The 19,863-nt window shown below is 33.9% G+C and overlaps 1 protein-coding gene across 1 annotated transcript in view; it reads right to left on the minus strand.

Annotated features, from left to right (window-relative positions):
- Positions 1-19,863, minus strand: part of Usp7 (Ubiquitin-specific protease 7) — a 747,694-nt gene that overhangs the window by 266,143 nt on the left and 461,688 nt on the right. Inside the window, exons 20-21 of the mRNA XM_090397965.1 lie at positions 8,413-8,505; positions 8,234-8,301 (exon numbers count right to left, since the gene is read on the minus strand). Of these exons, the coding sequence (XP_090254091.1) occupies positions 8,234-8,301; positions 8,413-8,505 (161 nt within the window). The remainder of the gene's footprint in view (positions 1-8,233; positions 8,302-8,412; positions 8,506-19,863) is intronic.

The following is a 19,863-nucleotide window of genomic DNA, read 5'->3' on the forward strand; positions in this document are numbered from 1 at the left end:
GTGTATATGGGGATGATATATAAGTGCTAGATCAAACCCTGTTATATAAGACAATATGAGACTTGCCATAACAAACAAATTATATAATATAGTCAACTTTCCCTTTTGGGAATAAATGGTGATGCACAGGCTATTACTATTAGTTAACCATAAAATTAATGTATGTTTTTTTTTTTAAAGTTAAAACATTGCTCAAAACAGAACAAGACCACTTCATTCATTAAAATAAACATCTTCATAATCAATATCTTTTCCCTCAGTGATATATACAAGTTCATAGTGTTTTCATCAGAGAATTAGGACAGAGGATGAAAATGCAGAACACATGAATTCAGCGGAACTGGAGACAGGCACCATCAATGCAAGTCAAACTGGATAAAGAACTAAAAATATATTGTATCAAATAATCAATATTACTGAGAAACAGAAGACTAAATCAGCTTTTTACGAAACACATTTTTCTCTGTTAAATAATATATTATATTCAGACAACAGTAATCGGAGAGAGGAAAGAGAAGCAATAGTATGCAATACTAAACATGAAGATAAATTCTTGATGGGCAGGTAATTCAAAGTGGGGTACATTATGTCGGCACATTTCAAAATAGGGAAAAAGTGATTTCAACTTAAAGTCTCACTGAAGATTTTACTAAGGAATTTTCTAGTCTACTAAGAAAGTGGAAAAAATTTTCAGTCGTTAGAACAGGCAATTCGCGTAGAATAAAATGAAGAGCTGGTCTTCATTTTATGTTGGAGATTTAAACAGCAAAATAGAAAATGAATACCAGACATGCTGAAATGTTTGGGAAAATTTATAAAAAAGGACAGCTAACAATAATGGTAAGCACCTGCTGGATTTCTGTTCTGGACACAAACCAGTCATTAAATCAATACTACCATGTTCCAATATAACATGAACAAATTCCCACAGAGAGAAGGGTGCAAGAAATAAGTCTCATGATAATCTTTTTGAATGTGATATCTTCACATGCTCATTCAAGAGTATATAATATACAAGAAATCTGAAACAGAAAACGATCACCTTTTAGTTTGAGCTGGATAAAAATATATATATATATCATACTGAAAAGAAAAATGCAAAAGTGTCTGAGTACCATTCAGAAGGTTAACTGTAGACCCATATAAAATCATATGTTTGGAAACAAGAATGATACATAGGTGTCATAGTAGTAAACTCTTAAAAGAGATGCAACCATTGTGGCAAGGTTATTTGCAAACAAAGAAAAGACACAACTTCATGGTAGTTTCAGAAGTTAAAGAGGCAGCCATAAAAACAATAAATCATAACATTCCTAGTAAGTAAGTCAGCTTCTATCCCTGAAAGCAGAGAATCATTTCAAACCAAAGGGCATCACTAAAACTGACGAAGCTATGGAATGTAGGAGAATAGTTCCCTTGTTCATGGTAAAAATTTCATCAGACCTATCTCTGAGTGGTATTGGAGATTTTAGTGAAGTTGGTAAGAACTTACGTAAAGGTTACTAGAAGTGGGTTGTTACAGACAAACTATAGTTTGCAAAACATAGATTTACTAAAGTGACATGACTTTTTAAGAATTTGCTCATATTTTGTAATAATGTTACTGCTGAGTTGGCTGAAAGTAATGGATACACCATGATACTGTTAAACTTTGCAAAGACATTTGATATAATACCACATAAAGGATGTTGCATAAATTAGAGAAAACTGGAATATAACCAATGAATGAACTTACCATTTAAAGACAAGGGAGCAATTTTGCCTCATTACAAGGCTTTGTTACAAGAGAGCACGGGTGCACAGATTTGTTATCCTGGGTTCAGAGGAAATAAAGAAGCTATAGAATGGGTGCAATGAAGATGATATCACAATTATGGAATGCAGATTACAAAGATTTAAAATTAAGTCTTTAAAAGTATGGACTGCAGACACAGTAAACAGAAGTAAAGGGTCAAAGCTGTATAACTGAGAGGAGACCTCCACATAGCCTTTAAAGGAATGTGGAGAACCGACCAGGGCTTCTGACCTAATGTCCAATCCTCACCTTCTCGTGGTGCACCCTGTTGGGTATCTACTTGGATACTGAACGGACGAGGATGGGCTGGCAATTTGGGATTTAGCCGACCAAATTGTATTCTTATTGGTTAAACCAAAATATAGAATGATGGTACAACATGACAAAAGTTCATGCCGGCTGGGGCGTCGCCCGGTTAAACAAGGCCCCCGTTGTTTTCGCCAGGGAACCAGGGCGAACAGCGAAAAGTCAGCTACTGGAACAAATCTGATAATAAACCCCAACTCAACATCACCAGAGTTAAAGATCGGTACAATCAACGTAAGAAGCCTGAATGGCAAAGAAATGGAGCTAGCTGAGGAATTAGATAAGTACCAGATCGATATAATAGGGGTGACTGAAACAAAAAAGACCAAAACTGGTGAGATCTTTCTGAGCAATAAATACAAAATGTTATATTCAGGCAATGACAATCAAGGAAAAGGAGTAGCCATAGTATTCAACACAAAATACGAGGCTAATCTTCTTGAATGGCAGTCAGTCTCAAGTAGAGTAATGTGGGCAAATATGAGAATGGGGAACTGGACAATGAGACTTATTTGTGCCTATGGTCCCACAGAAGGTTCTACTAAGGTAGAAGTGGAGGAATTTTTTGAGGCTTTAGAAAAAGCAACTGACACAATGAAAAATGAAAAGTTGGTCCTTGTTGGGGATCTAAATAGCAGAGTAGGAAATGATTGTGAGACATACAAAAATATTTTGGGAAAATTTGGAGAAAAGAGCAAAGCTAATAATAATGGCAAATATCTGTTGGATTTCTGCTCAGGACATGGACTGGTTATTACTAACACCAGGTTCCAACATAAAAATGTGCACAAATTCACATGGAGAGAAGAGGCAAGGAATAAGAAGAGTCTCATTTACTATGTTATTGTTGATAGTGATGTTTTCTCCCTGGTGCAGGACACCAGAGTGTACAGAGGATTTGAAATTGGAAGTGATCGCTATTTAGTCTTGAGCAGGATAAAATTGAATTTCATATTGAAAAGAATAACATGTAAGAAAGTTTTAAAGCGAATAAAAGTAGAGCAGCTCTCAGATGTGAGCTGTAGACTAAAATACACAAAGATTATTGAAGGAAAAATGAAAGAGTTTGAGAACAGGAATCAAACCTTGGAGATTCAGTGGCAAACTCTGAAGAAAACATTGATTGATTCTGCCAGAGAGGCATGTGGTGAGGTTGTTTGTAAGGATAAAAAAATCAGAACTCCTTGGTGGACACAGGAGGTTAAAGAGGCAGTGAAGGAAAAGAAGAAAGCATACCAAAAGTTCCTGTCAAATAAGTCAGCTTGTGCTCTTAGAGAATATAGAGACAAATGCAAGAATGCTAAACACTCTGTAAAACTAGCTAAACAAAAGTCATGGCAGGACTTTGGCAAGAATATAGAAAATAAATATCAAGAAGGTGGCAAAATATTCTGGAGGTTGTTGAAGAAGCTTATGAATGGAGGAAAGAGTGCTATAAAAGGAATTAGAGATGATAAAGGTGACATGAAAACGGGAGAAAACGATATCCTTGAAGTATGGAGTAATTACTTTGAAAAACTGCTAAATGAAACAAGCAGTGATAACAGCACAGTGGTAAAAAACACTGACCAGGCATGCAGTCAGGAATACATATCCATACTTGAAGTAGAAAAAGCCATCAAAGGCTTGAAATGTGGAAAGGCAGCAGGAGTAGATGATATTCGACCAGAAATGCTGAAGTATGGTGGTATAAGAGTCTTACAGTGGCTGCACTGCATAGTTCAGAAAGCCTGGACAGAGGGACGAATTCCCGATGATTGGAGTAGAGCTCTCATAGTACCCATATATAAAAAGGGAAATAAAACTGCATGTGAGAATTACAGAGGTATTTCCCTGCTTAGTGTTCCTGGCAAGATCTATGCAAGTATACTTGAGAAACGGTTGAGAAGAATTGTGGAAGAAAAGCTTGGTGAAGAACAAGCTGGATTCAGGCGAAATAGAGGCTGTCAGGATCAGATCTTCACTTTACGACAAATAGTCGAGAAAGCATGGGAATATAACAAAGATCTGTATTTAAGTTTTGTCGATCTGGAAAAGTCATATGACAAGGTGCCAAGAGAGAAGCTATTCAATACGCTGCAGTTATATGGTGTCAATGGGACATTATATCAAGCAATACTTAGTCTTTATTTGAGTTGTAAGTCAGCAGTTCGAATTGAAGGAAGTACAGGAAGATGGTTTAATGTTAAATCTGGTGTGAGACAAGGATGTACATTATCCCCTCTGTTATTCATTATCTATATGGATCACATTATGAAGGAAAGTGGTATTAAACATGATATGAAAATTGGAGATGTTAATGTCAGCTCTTTGCTTTATGCAGATGATGTTATACTTCTAAATAAATCCGCTACAAGTCTGCAAGATTCTCTGACTAAATTGAATAGCTCTTGTAATAGATATGGTATGAAGGTCAGCAATAAAAAGACAAAGACAATGAAAATAGGCAGAATCATTGAAAATGTCAACTGTGTTGTGAATGGAGAACCTGTGGAACAAGTAAAACATTTCAGCTATTTAGGCACGATTTTTACTGAAGATGGTAAATTAAATATAGAAATAGACAACAGAATCAGCAAAGCTGGTATGGTGGGAAGTCAATTGAATAAATTCATATGGAATAAGAGAGAAATTAGTCGGAACACTAAATTAGCTGTATACAAGACAGTGTTCAAACCAGTTTTAACTTATGGATCTGAGAGCTGGGTCAGAAGTAAAACACTTGACCAAAGACTAGAGACTGCAGATATGAGAGTCCTGAGAAAGATTATAGGCGTGGATAGATGGCATCAATGGCAGTATCATATTAAAAACGAGGATATTAGGAAAGAACTTGACATTGTCAGCATCCAGGAATGCGTTAGCAGAGCTAATCTCAGGTGGTATGGTCTCTTAAATAGAATGGGCGAGGAAAGATTAGCAAAACAAGTGTTCTCTGCCAGGTTGGCAGGAAAACGACCGAGAGGAAGACCAAGATATAGGTGGATTGATACGGTACAAAGTGCTTTAGACGATAGAAATATAAGATCTGATAATATTGGAGTGTTGACAAGTAACAGACTGATTTGGAGGAAAATTGTAGATAGGAAATTAATAATGATGTAATTTTTTTCATGTAGTACTATCATATCCTGTACACCCCTTGAGGGTACATGGCAGGAATTTGATGATGATGATGAGGGGTGGGTGACATGATAGAGGTCTATAAACTTCTGAATTTATGTTATAGATTATCAAATGATGAAATTTTTTGTTATATGGAAGGTGGAGAGAGAGGAGAAAAATGGAGAGCTGGATTTTTCTTTTAACACGTTCGCTGCCAACTATGAGTATACTCATAGTTGGTATATGAGCCACACAAGCCAGTTATGAGTATACTCGTATGTCGATTACTGTACTGACCTTGAAGAAGTGAAATTGCTTGGCGTACAGGAACAAACTATGCCAAAGAGTTGTGGCAGCGAACGTGTTAAAGGGCAGTGAGTGAAACAATTTGACTGTTCAAGTAGTAAGTGCTTATTTAATGTGGGTAATCTACAGTCTTCCTCAATGAATCCTCAACCCCTGGAGGTCTCTGATAATAATTGGCCATGATGCTAGTATTGCTGCCACTTGATCCAACAATATGCTATCATAATTGATACTAAAAGTTCTGCAGTGATGTCTGACCATTTCTACCAGCTGATATTATAAATTCGAATCAAACCAAGATTGTAAGTATCACTATTGTTTCCATGCTTATTAATGTTGAGGTAACATCTCATCGTTGTACTAACCACTTCACTGAGGATAAGACTAAATCTATGAATCCCCCCCCCACCTTTTTTTTTTTCTGAATGACACCATTATCTCTGTTTACCCCAACCTCACTGCATCTTTGTCAGCCTTAGTAAGCTTATAACCTTATTACATTGTTATGGCTTCTCAAATAAAACTTGATTTTGTGATGGCTCTTATTTATATATTATCAACAGTGCCCAATTCAAAAAAAATTTGCTCTCAAGATTTTTCATGAAATGATTTCCAATGTTCTTTTAGAAGAATTTCATTTGTGTTTCACCATTCTGCAAACTTGTGTTTAATTTGCTGAATAATATATCAATGAAGTGTTTTTATGTTTATTTGATACTTTTGTTAAACATTTAATGCACTGAGCTCCTGAGATGCTACTGTCTTGAGAAATTCCCAAACTTTTTATTTCTTTGACATATTTCATTTTTTCATCTAGTTGTCCTTTTATATTTTATATAAAATATTTTAATAAAATAATTTATCATTAAAAATGTAATATTAAAATATAATTTAATTATTAAATTAAATTAAGAACAATATTATATTAAAATATTTCAAAAATATATTTTATAAATTAAAAAAAAAATTCAAATTTAATACAAAAACAGAAACTACTGTTTAACAAAATTAACACATTCATGACCACAAAATACAACCACACATACAAACTTGAAAAATATAGATTGGAGCAATCACAAACCTTTTCTCAAATACATTAGCTTAATTTTGTTAAGCTTCATTTTAAATTTCAAGAAAATCATTAATTCTTATTAAGTGAATGTAAGTCCTGGAAAACAAAAATTTTTAAATCAACAGCCATAAACATGTCAAAATATATAAAAAAAATTAGATATTTGATAATTCCAAATCAAATATTGTTTAGCATTAGAATTGTAGACATGCCAATAATCAGAGCATTACTGGTAAAAGTAAACAAGAAGTAAAGTAGTAAAAATCTCCAAAATTAATTTTTTTTGTGATCATTAATGTATAAAAAAAATTGGATTCTGAGTCAACAAGTTTTACCTCAAGCACTGAGTCCAAATAAAAATAAAAAGATCTATCAAGTCTGAGTACATGGACCTGAAAAACCATATACACAGTAACAGAATAAACCATTATGATTTCTTTTATAAGGATATCTTATGCAGTTAGCAGAAAACCTAATATTTTTACAACAGCTAAATATACAATAGCGAACAAATTAATCAGAACAAGCCAAAATTTTGTCAAGTTTTTGGTTCTGGTTTTGTTCTTTTGTTTCAGTTCACAATAATTTTGGTTTTGGTTTCAGTTACAATTTTCGGTTTTGGTTTTAGTTCACTATTTTTGTTGAGTGTAGCATGTTTTAACTATCTCTATAATGTTTATTAATAGTATTGTGAATATTTAATGTAGACAAATTTACATTATATTTAAATTTACATTTTATGTAGCTACAAATGGATACATTTCCAAGAAGGCATTAAAAATATGTACTCTTTCTCAGGAAACATAGATGACTCAAAAACATATGCCAATGATTGTGGTGTTGGTCTGGGTACTGTTAATGTGATTTTAAAGGGGTTTAAGGAGACGGGTACCTTTTCTCCTGACATAAAAGGAAAATAAATCCAAGATTGTCTGACATAAATAGAGACTTGCCAGCTAGTTGAGACTTTTGAGAAGTGGAAGAAGGTCATATTCTCAGATGCGAGCCATTTCTTTGTCCAAAGAGAGCAAGTACCCTATGTTCACAAATCAGTGGTTGAGAAGACTTCTCTCTCCCATCTTCTGAACATCCAGCTAAAAGGACAATCTGGGGTTGTTTTACACATGACAGTCCAGGATAATTTTTGACAGTATGACAACTATGATGAAAAGGAACCAATACATAAAAATATTGGAGAAAAAACTGGTCTCACAGATCTAGAAAGACAAAGAACTCGCGTCCCAACAGGATCACCCTCCATACCAGATGTCGTGAAAGTGTAACTCAAATATCACATCAAATTAACTCTCCTGACATTAACACAACCGAAAATTTGTGGGCCATGGTAAAAAAGAGACTTGGAAAATTAAATTGTGATACAAAGGATAACTTATATATGATTTCAAGATGCAGAAATAAGAAAAATGTGTTCTACATTGGTAGGGTCCATGCCTAAGCAAATTAATGAACTTATTAGGAACAGGGGAGCACATATATCATTAGGTAAAGTTGGAGTTTAATTTTTTTGTACTGATTTTCTTGCAAAATTAAAAACTTTCTTTAAAATGTGAGTACTCAGATTAATTTTTTTGCTAGTGTATGAAAAAGCAGAATTATTATTACCATTATTGTTATAATCACTTTCCTACCTCATATAGTACAAGATCTGTATCAAGTTGAAAACCTGCTCTTTCATTCAATATAGGAACCAACTCTTCTGCAATAAATGGAAAAATTACACTGTATGTGTTTTAAAAAACTGTTTATAAAAAAAAAAATAAATAAAATAAAAAAATAAATAAACAAAACAAAACAATTCTTTACTTACTAGCTTTGGCGCTGATAGGCATATATATATGTCCACAATAGGAAATCCTCTTATTCTTAGGATCATATAGTTTGAAAAAGAGCAATACGTCACCTAGAAAAACAGCATGATTTGAAGATGTATGCTGAAACTAATATAATTACTGATAATATTTTCACTAGCAAATACTCAGAAATATAAATATAAAATTTACTGTAAACATTCTCTCCAATATGTTTTTAGAATATTGAACAGCAACTACTGTAAACCAGCCCAAGTCCAAAAATATCACTTCTATTCTGAAGAAAATTTGTTAAGTATTCTTTTGGTCTCAGTAAGGTACTTTATAGACAGAATCAAATGCGAAGTTCCTAACTTTCTTAGGTAGAAACACAAAAGAAATTTATCAAGTAGAATTTCAAAAAAATAAATTAAAACATTCAATTATACTAAAAGCAACAATTACTGAATTATAAACTTATTTTACCGTGCTGGATCTTCTTTAGTCCAAATTCCAGCAGATATGCGATTTGGCATATAGATTCCACAAAGTGTTGGATTGCATCTATGCCTACAACATATTAGGCATTCACCAGACAGTCCTTTAACTGGCTGATATGAATGGAAATGGACTTTGCGCCCGGATCTATTTTTATAACAATGCCTATACATTCTCAATGGGTTTCAGATCTGGACTTTGTGATGGGAAAGAATGGCAGAGGTCATTGTCACTTGCTGAATGATTCTTGTGTGATGGACTGTAACATTTTCATCCATTAAACACCTGTTACCTGCTGGATTAAAAGTCAGCATTGCAGGATGGACTTGATCAGCTACAATGTTCACATATTCCTCTGAAGGACACCCAATCTTTCAGCAATATCAATGAACCTGTTCCATAATAACAACATGCCCCATGCCTATTATGATATATTGACAGAATCTTGAGTTGTATTTACTAGGCATGCTGGGTTCATTGTGTCATATGGCTCCCACCAAACTCTCTGCCTAACAATGGCAGAGAACAAGGAGTATACCATGACTCATTGGATCACTTGCTTGTTTCCATTCTTCCAGTGTCCAGTCAGTGTTGAACTTTCTGGTTATTTGCAGGAATCAATGGTTTCCACATAGGCATGCGACTTCCAATACTGATCTCTTCAATTCCCTGCACACAGTTTGTTGAGATATGGATCAGGAACAGTCTTCATTAAATGCTTTGGTTAATTGATGCACAAAGGAAGTTATGTTTGTCCATACAAGCCTTCTCAGACAATGGCAGTCTTGTACCCGACAGACTGTTTTAGGACATGCTTATGCCTCTTAGACAAGCAATGTGGGTTATTTTTCCAATGATTAAAACACATCTCACTATTTTAGATACAAATCAGCTCTGCTGTTTTCAAATTCGTGGCTCCAGCCAAATGGACACCCACAAATCATCCTTTATCGAACTCTGAAAGATCTTTTCTTTTTCCCATTGTGATCAACACTACCAACGATTATTGACTATCAGCATTCTTAAATAGTTGCCTAGAGAACATGGTGAAAAAGGTGTCTGTATTTTGCATATACACTGGGTAGGTGTCATTTATGTACATCTGCATAAAGGTTTGTAATTCAGTAGCCAATATGTGTATATTAATGGAAATAAACAATGAAGACTGTGTTTTTTGTTGCTTCAACAGAGGTCAATAACCAGATTAATGAAGCCATTATCAGTAATCCAATTTACCTTCTACTCCAAGTCTCTTCACAGGTTTCACCAAAACTGACATCCATAATTTGCACTCCTCCATTCAAAATCTGTTCAAGCATCTATAAAAACATTCTCATTCCTTTACTCATCTTTGCACCCTGAGCAATGCAGCAATTTTTCCTCATTAGAAATATATTAAATACACCCACTTTTATTTCGAGAGAGCTGAAATATCCATTGAAATATTCAAATATCTCTTACTGGTTCCCTAACAATTAGGGAACAAGTAAAAGAATTAGGGAAAGGGTAAAAATTACTGAATTCACATTTTTGCAGCAATCAATAAGAATACAAATTCATTGCTTAATTCTCACTCTCTCTCTTTGATACACACACACACACACACACACACACACACTACAATTAACATCCAAAGTTTCATGCATATTACAGGTAGATTTTAAAGTACAAATTACAAAGCACTCATTCCTATACGTATGAAAATTTACTGAGTTATTTTTTTATGTATATACACTCATCCCTCGAATTGAGTCTGGGTTCCGTTCCATCCTGCAGGACATAAGTCAATACATTAAATCAACAGAGTTATTGGGTTAGAGACAACTGCAATTAGTATACTGTCAATTTAATTTTAAACCTTATTATAAAACTGTACTGTGTGTTACTGCCATTATAGAACAGGAGAATAATCATCCAAATCTTCCCCCACAATCACATCTTCATTACCTTCTCTGTGTGAAGGTAATGAAGTGTTACCTTTGTTTTTGTGATGAAAATGTCCAATGTGCTTTGCATATTCCTCTTCTTTTCATCATAAATTTGTCCATAGCAAGCAAACGCATCGTGTCCTTTCGTTTCTATTATTAAGTAGCGTTCAACATTGGGATCCATGTCTTCTGTCATTTTGAGAACATCGCCAACTGCAAAGAACATTTCTGCAAGACTCCTCAAGGTAAATTGTTTAACTAAATCTTCCTGTTTCTCTTTTCCCTCTTCCTTTTCTCGTTTTTCCTCTTCTGCAACAGTTGTTCCTCCAGTTCAACAAATTCTTCGTTGGTTAACTCTTCAGGGGAACTTTCTATGAGTTGAATTATGTCGTCATCTTTAACTTTGAGATTCAGATTGTTTGCTAGGCCTACTATTACAAACTTCCAAAATCATACACAAACCTTTTTAATGTCTTTTTCCATATGCCACTCATACTCTGAAAGGTCACTTTGTCCCAAACTAGAGCAATATTTTTAATATTGCTGTAGTTTGGGACGAAGTAACCCAAATTTGAAATGATAAATATTGAATGTTTTCCAGAATTGCATGAGTCTGATCATTTCCTTCAGTAGCAGAAATAGTTTGTGAAAAAGTTCTCTGTAGATAATAAGCCTTAAACACTGCAAGAACTCCCGGACCCATTGGTTGGATCAATGAAGTAGTGCTAGGAGGGAGAAACATGACCTTGAACTTGGTGAAGATCACTGCTATAAGACAGATGACCTGGAGCATTATCTAGAATTAGTAAAATTTCAAATTCTACATTTTCTTTCACACAATAGCTTTTATCCCCCCCCCCCCCCCAGCAGTTGATTAAGGCATCCTCAAACAATTTTTGAGTCATCCACAACTTCTTATTGCTCTGATATTGAACTGGGAGTATGCTTCATAATGTTTTTGAAGATTTGTGGATTCTCACTGTGCCATATCACAAATGGTTTCAGTTTATATTATCCGTAACAGAATCGTAATACGGACATTAAGAGCTTTGAAACTAGGTATAGATTTTAGCTTTTTGTGAATGAATGTCTGCTCGGGCATTGTTTTCCAAAACAAGGATGTCTCATCCATATTAAATATTTTATATGGCAAATAATTTTCCTCTGTAATAATTTTATCCAATTTTTCCACAAACTCCTTGGAAGCCTTTTCAGCATTTGCAGATTCCATACATTTCCACATTACGGCGCGCAAAACGTTGCTTGAATCTCATGAACCAACCAGAAAAAGCATTGAATTCATAGTCATAATCAGGCATTCAACATGCTGAAGAGACTTACTGCCTTAGCAGTTATGGTCTCAGTGCTAAGGGATATACGCTTTTGGTTCAGGTCCTCCATCCATGATGCAAGTAGCTTTTCCATATCGCAGATAGGACCTTGTCATTGCTTCGTAACTATAGTCCATTTAATGGAAGCAGATGCTTTGACAGCCTCTACGATTTGATCCTTATTTTTCAAAATGGTTGTCACTGTAGAATGAGACCATCCAAAGTCATGTGCGATCACATTGACCGGCTTACTAGCTTTAGGTTGCTTTATAACTTCGTTTCAGGATCAATTGCTCGTCTCTTTTTCCTCTGATTCTTCATTAGGTTTTTTGATTGTGCATGTAGGGGCCATGTTGCACAAAACATCGCAAAATTTTTAACGATAAATACACAAATAACCCATTTCTCAAATGCGAAATCAACAGAGGAACTGTTGAAGAAATGTGCCAACTACCAAGGGAGGTAGTTGCTGAAAGTGCTGTTACCACTGTAGATGTTTATCATACACTTGCTTGCTAACTCAAGGGATGACTGTATGTGTGTGTGTGTGTGTGTGTATATATATATATATATATATATATTTCCCTGATAAACAATCTACAATATAAAAACAAAATCATTTATAATGATCACAGTTAAGAATAAGTTGAGGTATTTTCACAGGAGATGAAAAGAACCAGGTATGGGTGTGTCTCAATCTGTGATGCTGAGATGACTTCACAAATTGGATTTGAAATGTGTGCCTAAGACGAAGCAGCTTATGACTTCCAAGCAAAAGGCAGCTAGAGTGCAATACTGTTATGGGATCAAGAGGACTGGAAAAAGGTACTTTTTAGAGTTAAAAGTATGTTTTGTGTGTCTCATGGTCATCAAGGGACACATGTTTGGCATCTCAAGCAAGAAGCATTTGATAAAGAATGCATAAAATGTTTGGTGAAATTTGCAACCTCTGTCATCTTATTAGTTAGTATGACAGCGGGGAGTCCAGGTAGGCTGTGTATTGTGTACGAAAGAGTCAATTCCAAAGTGTACCAAGAAATTCTTGACTACTATATGTTACCAGCATCAAAGATTTATAATTATTATTATTATTAAGAGAAACTTCCAGGGAGTCAGAGACTCATCGAGAGAGGCCACAATTTATGTGCTGGTGATTTCCTTTTTAAGCAAGATTCAGCTTCTTGTCACACTTCTAAGATCGCTACTAGATGATTCAAAGAAAGGCAAATCAATGTAATTCCTTGGCCAGCAAACTCACCAGATTTAAACCCCATTGAGATTTTGTGGGGAATTATGAAGAAACATCTTCAAGAAGTTGTCCCAAGAGACAAAATTAAACTTGTTTTTTCTACTTTGCAGACCACATAGGCATGTTTTGATTAAAAAAAACCCGAACTGCTAGTAAATAGTATGCCCAACCGTTCACGAACTGTCATAAAAGTTGAGGGTGATGCAACAAAGTACTAATTTTCATGTTGTTTCTCTTTCCCATTTATTATCATACTATTCTAATATTTTAAACCACATTAAAAATTATTCTAATTTTGTGAATGTTTCAAAATAACATTTTATAATCTATATTACATGGTTACATAATACATATTATGTAGATTTAAATGATGCTAATTCATATTTGGTAATAATTGTTTCCTATGCAATAAAATAGAATTGCATATCATTCATCACATTTACTTTGATTATTCTAATTTTTTGTTCAGAGGTATAGTTCTTTCCACCGATATACTTCTTACAGTGATGGTGAATTCCTTAAATTCTTCTGAGTTTTCTGGTAGTACACTGTTCACCCTAGTTCTCTTCTTGTTTATTGGTACAAGGACAGCAAATGTCATACGGAGACACAGCAAAGTTTACTGCAGTACAAATGGTAATTATAAATAGCAAAACTAAATAACATGTTAGGTAACAAGAAACCAAAACCTACCAAAACGAGATGCGATTTCCAAACATAAACAGCATTTATTATGAAATGCATATAGCTCAGCCAGAAAACAGCATTCTTCAGTAAAGCCCTAGAACTGTACCAGAATATGGTATATGGGAATAGGAATGTTCCATTATTCATGCCTAGCTGTCATCAAATGACTTAACCAATGCAGAACCAAGTACCAATTCATTATTCTATGTATACTACATTGCAGTGCTTAATTCATCACCATCATCATCATCAAATTCCAACCATGTGCACATAAGGGGCGTACAGTTTTACAGCATTACTAACTTCCTATCTACAATTTTCCTCCAAATCAGTCTGTTACCTGTCAAGACTCCAACATTATCAGATCTTATATTTCTACCTTTTTACCATATCAATCCACCTATATCTTGGGCTTCCTCTGGGTCTTTTTCCTGACATACCATTTAAGTGACCATACCACCTGAGATTAGCTCTGCTAACGAATTCCTGGATGATGACAGTGTCAAGTTCTTTCCTAATATACTTGTTTTTAATATGATATTGCCATTGATGCCATCGGTTCATGCCCCTAATCTTTCTCAAGACTCTCATATCTGCAGTCTCTAGTCTTTGATCAAGTGTTTTACTTCTGACCCAGCTCTCAGATCCAGTTAAAATTGAAAAAAGTTAAAATTGGTTTGAACACTGTCTTGTATACAGCTAATTTAGTGTTTTGGCTAATTTCTCTCTTATTCCATATAAATTTATTCAATTGACTTCCTACCATACCAGCTTTGTTGATTGTGTTGTCTATTTCCATATTTAATTTATCATCGGCACTAAAATTCATGCCTAATTAGCTGAAATCTTTTACTTGTTCCATAGGTTCTCCATTCACAATGCAGTTCATATTTTCAATGCTTCTGTCTATTTTCATTGTCTTTGTCTTTTTAATGCTGACCTTCATACCATATCTATTACAATAGTTACTCAATTTAGTCAGGGAATCTTGCAAACTTGTAGCAGATTTATTCAGAAGTATAACATTGTCTGCATAACGCAAAGAGCAGACATTAACATCTCCAATTCTGATATTATGTTTAATACCACTCCAATTCCTCAGCTAGCTCCATTTCTTTGCCATTCAGGATTCTTATTTCGATAATACAGAACTCTGGTGATGTTGAGTTGGGGTGTGTTTTAGGATTTGTTCCAGCGGCTGAGTTTTCACTATTCGCCCTGGTTCCCTGGCGAAAACAACTGGGTCCTTGTTCAACCAGGTGATGCCACAGCTGGCACGAAATTCTGTCATGTTGTACCATTGTTTTATATTTTCGTTTAAGCCAATAAGAATACAATGTCAGCTAAATCCTAAATTGCTAGCCCACCCTCGTTCGTTCAGTATCCAGATACCTAATAGGGAGCACATGAGAAGGTGAGGATTGGATGTTAGTTCAGAAGCCCTTATCAGTTCTTCACATTCATTTAAAGGATATGTGGAGGTCTTCTCTCAGTTATACAGCTTTGACCCTTAAGCGTCCCTAGTGCTTAATTTCAGTCTTAATATCATTCACTTTATTTGTCTGTTTACTTGTGTGCATATCCAGACAGGATTACTGCCACTGATAATTAACTTTGTTTTAATTCAATGTTTTTTGCTTGCATAGGGGATAGATAAGCAGTACATGACGAAACGTATGAGCTGACATTTCAGCTGCATTTCCCTTGATTCCAACATGGTTGCATCCCAAGCACAATCAAACAACAAAAGAATTTTTGATATTATGATTACCACAAGAATGATAGTGTAATTGCTTTTGGAGATCCTTCTAATTCTTCTAAATCCTTATGAAAAAAATGGAAACTTTTTCTCCATAAGCATTACATCTCTTGCAAGGATAATGAGAAACAATGGTATTTATATGTTTGGCGGATACCTTTTCTTACTTCTGCTATCAGTTAATGTATCTGTATTTTTTATTTATTTAATGTATCTCCCACCCACATAAGGTTGAAAAAATATATATATATATATATATCAGCACCATGGGCAGGCTAAGGAATTTTATTTATTTTACTTCTTTTTTTTTGCATTTTTCGGCTTACATTTTAAATTGTTTGGAAACTCTGATCTAGAGACCAAGCACAAACTAAAATCTGCTACTTCAGGCCTCCAATAAGAGATGTGGTGATTTCACACTGTGCAAAGAAATTCATAAACATAATTACAAATTCACAGCAGGATTTGAACCTAAGATTCACGGATAATTCACTGCGAAGAGTATTCACTGAAAATTAATACTAATATATAAAAGTAAATGCAGTTCAAGATAAATTTCACAAAATATGTTCAGAGAATGTTTAGATTTTAATTAGATTTTCATAATATTTATATTCTTATAAAATGAAAGTAATATATTTATTGATCGGTGCATTTCCTAATTTCAGTTTCGTTGTAATTTTCATTCATTTTAGCCTGGTTCGGAAATCCTGCTCAAATTCCATGACCAAACATGGGAACCATTCAAGCCACTTCAGGCCTACAATGAGCAATGCTGTGGTCTTATATCAGATGACGAAATTCATCTCTAACCTAAAAACAATTACAAACATCCATGTTCATTGCGAGTTTCGAATCCACAGCTCATTGGTGGAAGAACCTAGCCAGTTGTTAGTGACATGTTATTTCTGATTACAGTTTATATTTGAACATTTCACAAGTAATTAATTATTTATTTCACTTTGGTAGCAATTCATCTATATATATATATATATATATATATATATATATAAAAAAAAATATATATATATATATATATATATATTTTTTTTTTCCCTAGTATAGAATACTAAATATAAAATTTTTAATTTCTTAGAGTTATAAAATACTAGTATTGAAAGAAAAGGAGAAGACTAATATTCCACCTGCAGATGTCAATTTAGCTTATGCTGATTTACATAAGATTTATGTAATTTTATTATAATTTTGTTTAATATAATTACTCAAAAGTGAACCTATGATCTTAAACTAGCTCTGTAAAAATAGCAGTGTACAACATGTCTTTCATATGCAGGAATAGTCGAAAATACACTTGTATTCAATAACTGAAACATGTCACCTTCTGAATTAGTAGAAATAAAAAAAAAAAAAATATATATATATATATATATCAAACTTGGATGGATGTCTAAATGTGCAGAACAGAAAAATAGTAAATGGTTAGAAGAATAAATATTCTTAAATATTATGCCCTTTCTCCTTAACTATTCTTAAATATTTTATTCTCCCTAATAGGGAGACTGTTATAGTTAACTATAAATATTATCCCTAAATAATCTTAAATATTTCTCCCTAACCATCCTATCCTAATTCTGTAACAATTAATATTCCATTTACAGAGTATGAAGTACGAAAGAATATTAATAACTTTATATGGAATAAAAATATTCAGAAAACTAAATATAATCGAAATATTAAATATATAAAATATTTCATTTTTTAAAAAAAATCTTTCTCATACGGGAAATCCCCCCCCCCACACACATATATCCACGAAGAATTTTCGTGCAATGAATTTTCTCATGATGAATAGTCTCCGAGATGAATTGTCGGCGATCAAGTTTTTCCCTCGAATTGCCTGGACACGGTTTTGAAAAAGGATGAATTTACGTTCAGAGAGATTTTTGGTTCAGCACCACAGATCCCATCCACTACAGAGTTGTAAACAGATGCCCACTATATAGCAATGTACCAAACCTTGGACTCTGTCCGCTGATCATGGGCTAGGAGACACTGCAACCCCACTGATCCTTAAGGGCAAGCCAAACTGACTAGGATATCCAGGATCTCCCTTCTTAGATGTCCATGATGGTTTGCACCATAGAACAAACATGGCATCAGATCCCAATGATGTTGGTCTGGTAAACAGAGTAAGGAAGACTCAAAAGTACTGCAAGGATATATTTGAAGTATAAAAAAAAAAGAGGCGGGGTGGAAAGGAGAAAGAGATTAAATGGACTGTACCATCACTGGGTGGTCTCTTCTACTAAGAACAGATTGCTTTTTCCATGGAAGGGTTAAAATTGGATATCAGAAACTGATATCCAATTTTAACCCTTTATGGTTTGTCCTCATAGTATATCTAAATTCTTCTCAAGGATTTATTTTAGAGTTGCCTCTTATTCTATCGTCTCCTATTTTCTACATCAGTGTGTGTGTGTTCATGTGCATACACCTATTAGTCCAAAAAATCAGCCCATATTCACCCCATTCCTAAGAAGGAAATATACCATTAGTATCTATCAGCGCTCAGTATCTCTCATTTCAATTGTGTTAAACAAAACCATTAACACATAATGTCTATACTACCTGGAAATCTTTCTATACCAAAAGTTGTCACAGAAGGGATTACAAACCAGTGTTGATCAACATGGGATCTTTCTACTTATATGTAGTTCTCCAAATGGGCAAATATCAATATCATGGCTGGAAAGTTAGTCTTATCAAATAAATACCGATGTCCTTAAGGCATCTGTTTTTGATGCACCGGCCTACTAAGTATGCTCCCATCAAGCTGTTGGTATTCTCACTTCAACAAATGAGTTGCCAGTTTTCACTTTTGATGGACATTTCACGTGATACATGTTGTTGCAATATCCTCAAACTTTACAACTAAAGGTGGAGTTCTGCAAAGCTCTATTATTTCTAATTTCTGTGATCTCATTCTTCTATATATCTACAATTTTCTACAATTAAAATTGGGAAATTTCTACAACTGAACATTTATCCACAGTCCTACTGATGATAGCATACTGCACTTCTCTTATTCATTTGATTTTAGTTGCGCTATAATTAACATAAAGTATATGACCACACCGAAAATTAGATTTTTTATTCTATTAGTTTCATATACCTTTTGGAATATTTCTGAAATATATAGGTTATTCACAAAGATGATTACACAAAAAATCAGAATGATCTCATTCTTCTATATATCTACAATTTTCTAAATTAAAAATTGGAAAATTTTTACAACTGGAAATTTATCCACAGTCAGTTGTACTGATGACAGCATACTGCACTTTTCTTATTCTGATGATAGCATACTGCACTTCTCTTATTCATTTGATTTTAGTTGCGCTATAATTAACATAAAGTATATGACCACACCGAAAATTAGATTTTTTATTCTATTAGTTTCATATACCTTTTGGAATATTTCACGACATTCTAATTCTCTAGAGCAAATTTCCTACTATAATTATTCCTAGACTCTATAAGTGTCCTAGAGTAAGAGCTAACTGCATATGCAATATTAATGCAGAATTAAATTAATAAACTGTTAGATATACTCTGCCTGGTCAAAAGTGTTTATTAGACACTTATTCATTTGATTTTAATTGCACTATAATTAACATAAAGTAGTATGACCACACAGAAAATTATTTTATTATACTAGTTTAATATACCTTTTGGAATACTTCTGAAATATATAGGTTATTCACAAAGATGATTACACATAAAATCAGAATAAACCTTATAACATCAAAAACATTTCTAAAATTGATGTTAAAAAGTAATAATTAATAAATTTCAAATATTACATCAATTATTATGTTGTAATACCAGGGTAAGTAGATGACTGGAAAGAATATACTCTAGATTTTGCAAAAGTGCTGAACAGAATGCCACGACTAGTTACTAATTAAGTTGCAACATATGAATTAGTCATTTAGTCAAAAGTGTCTAATAAACACTTTTGACCAGGCAGAGTATATCTAACAGTTTATTAATTTAAT

This window comes from Typopeltis vanoorti, chromosome 9 (assembly GCF_054136105.1).
Source record: "Typopeltis vanoorti isolate ZY-2024b chromosome 9, IOZ_Tvanoo_1.0, whole genome shotgun sequence".
NCBI lineage: Eukaryota > Metazoa > Arthropoda > Arachnida > Uropygi > Thelyphonidae > Typopeltis > Typopeltis vanoorti.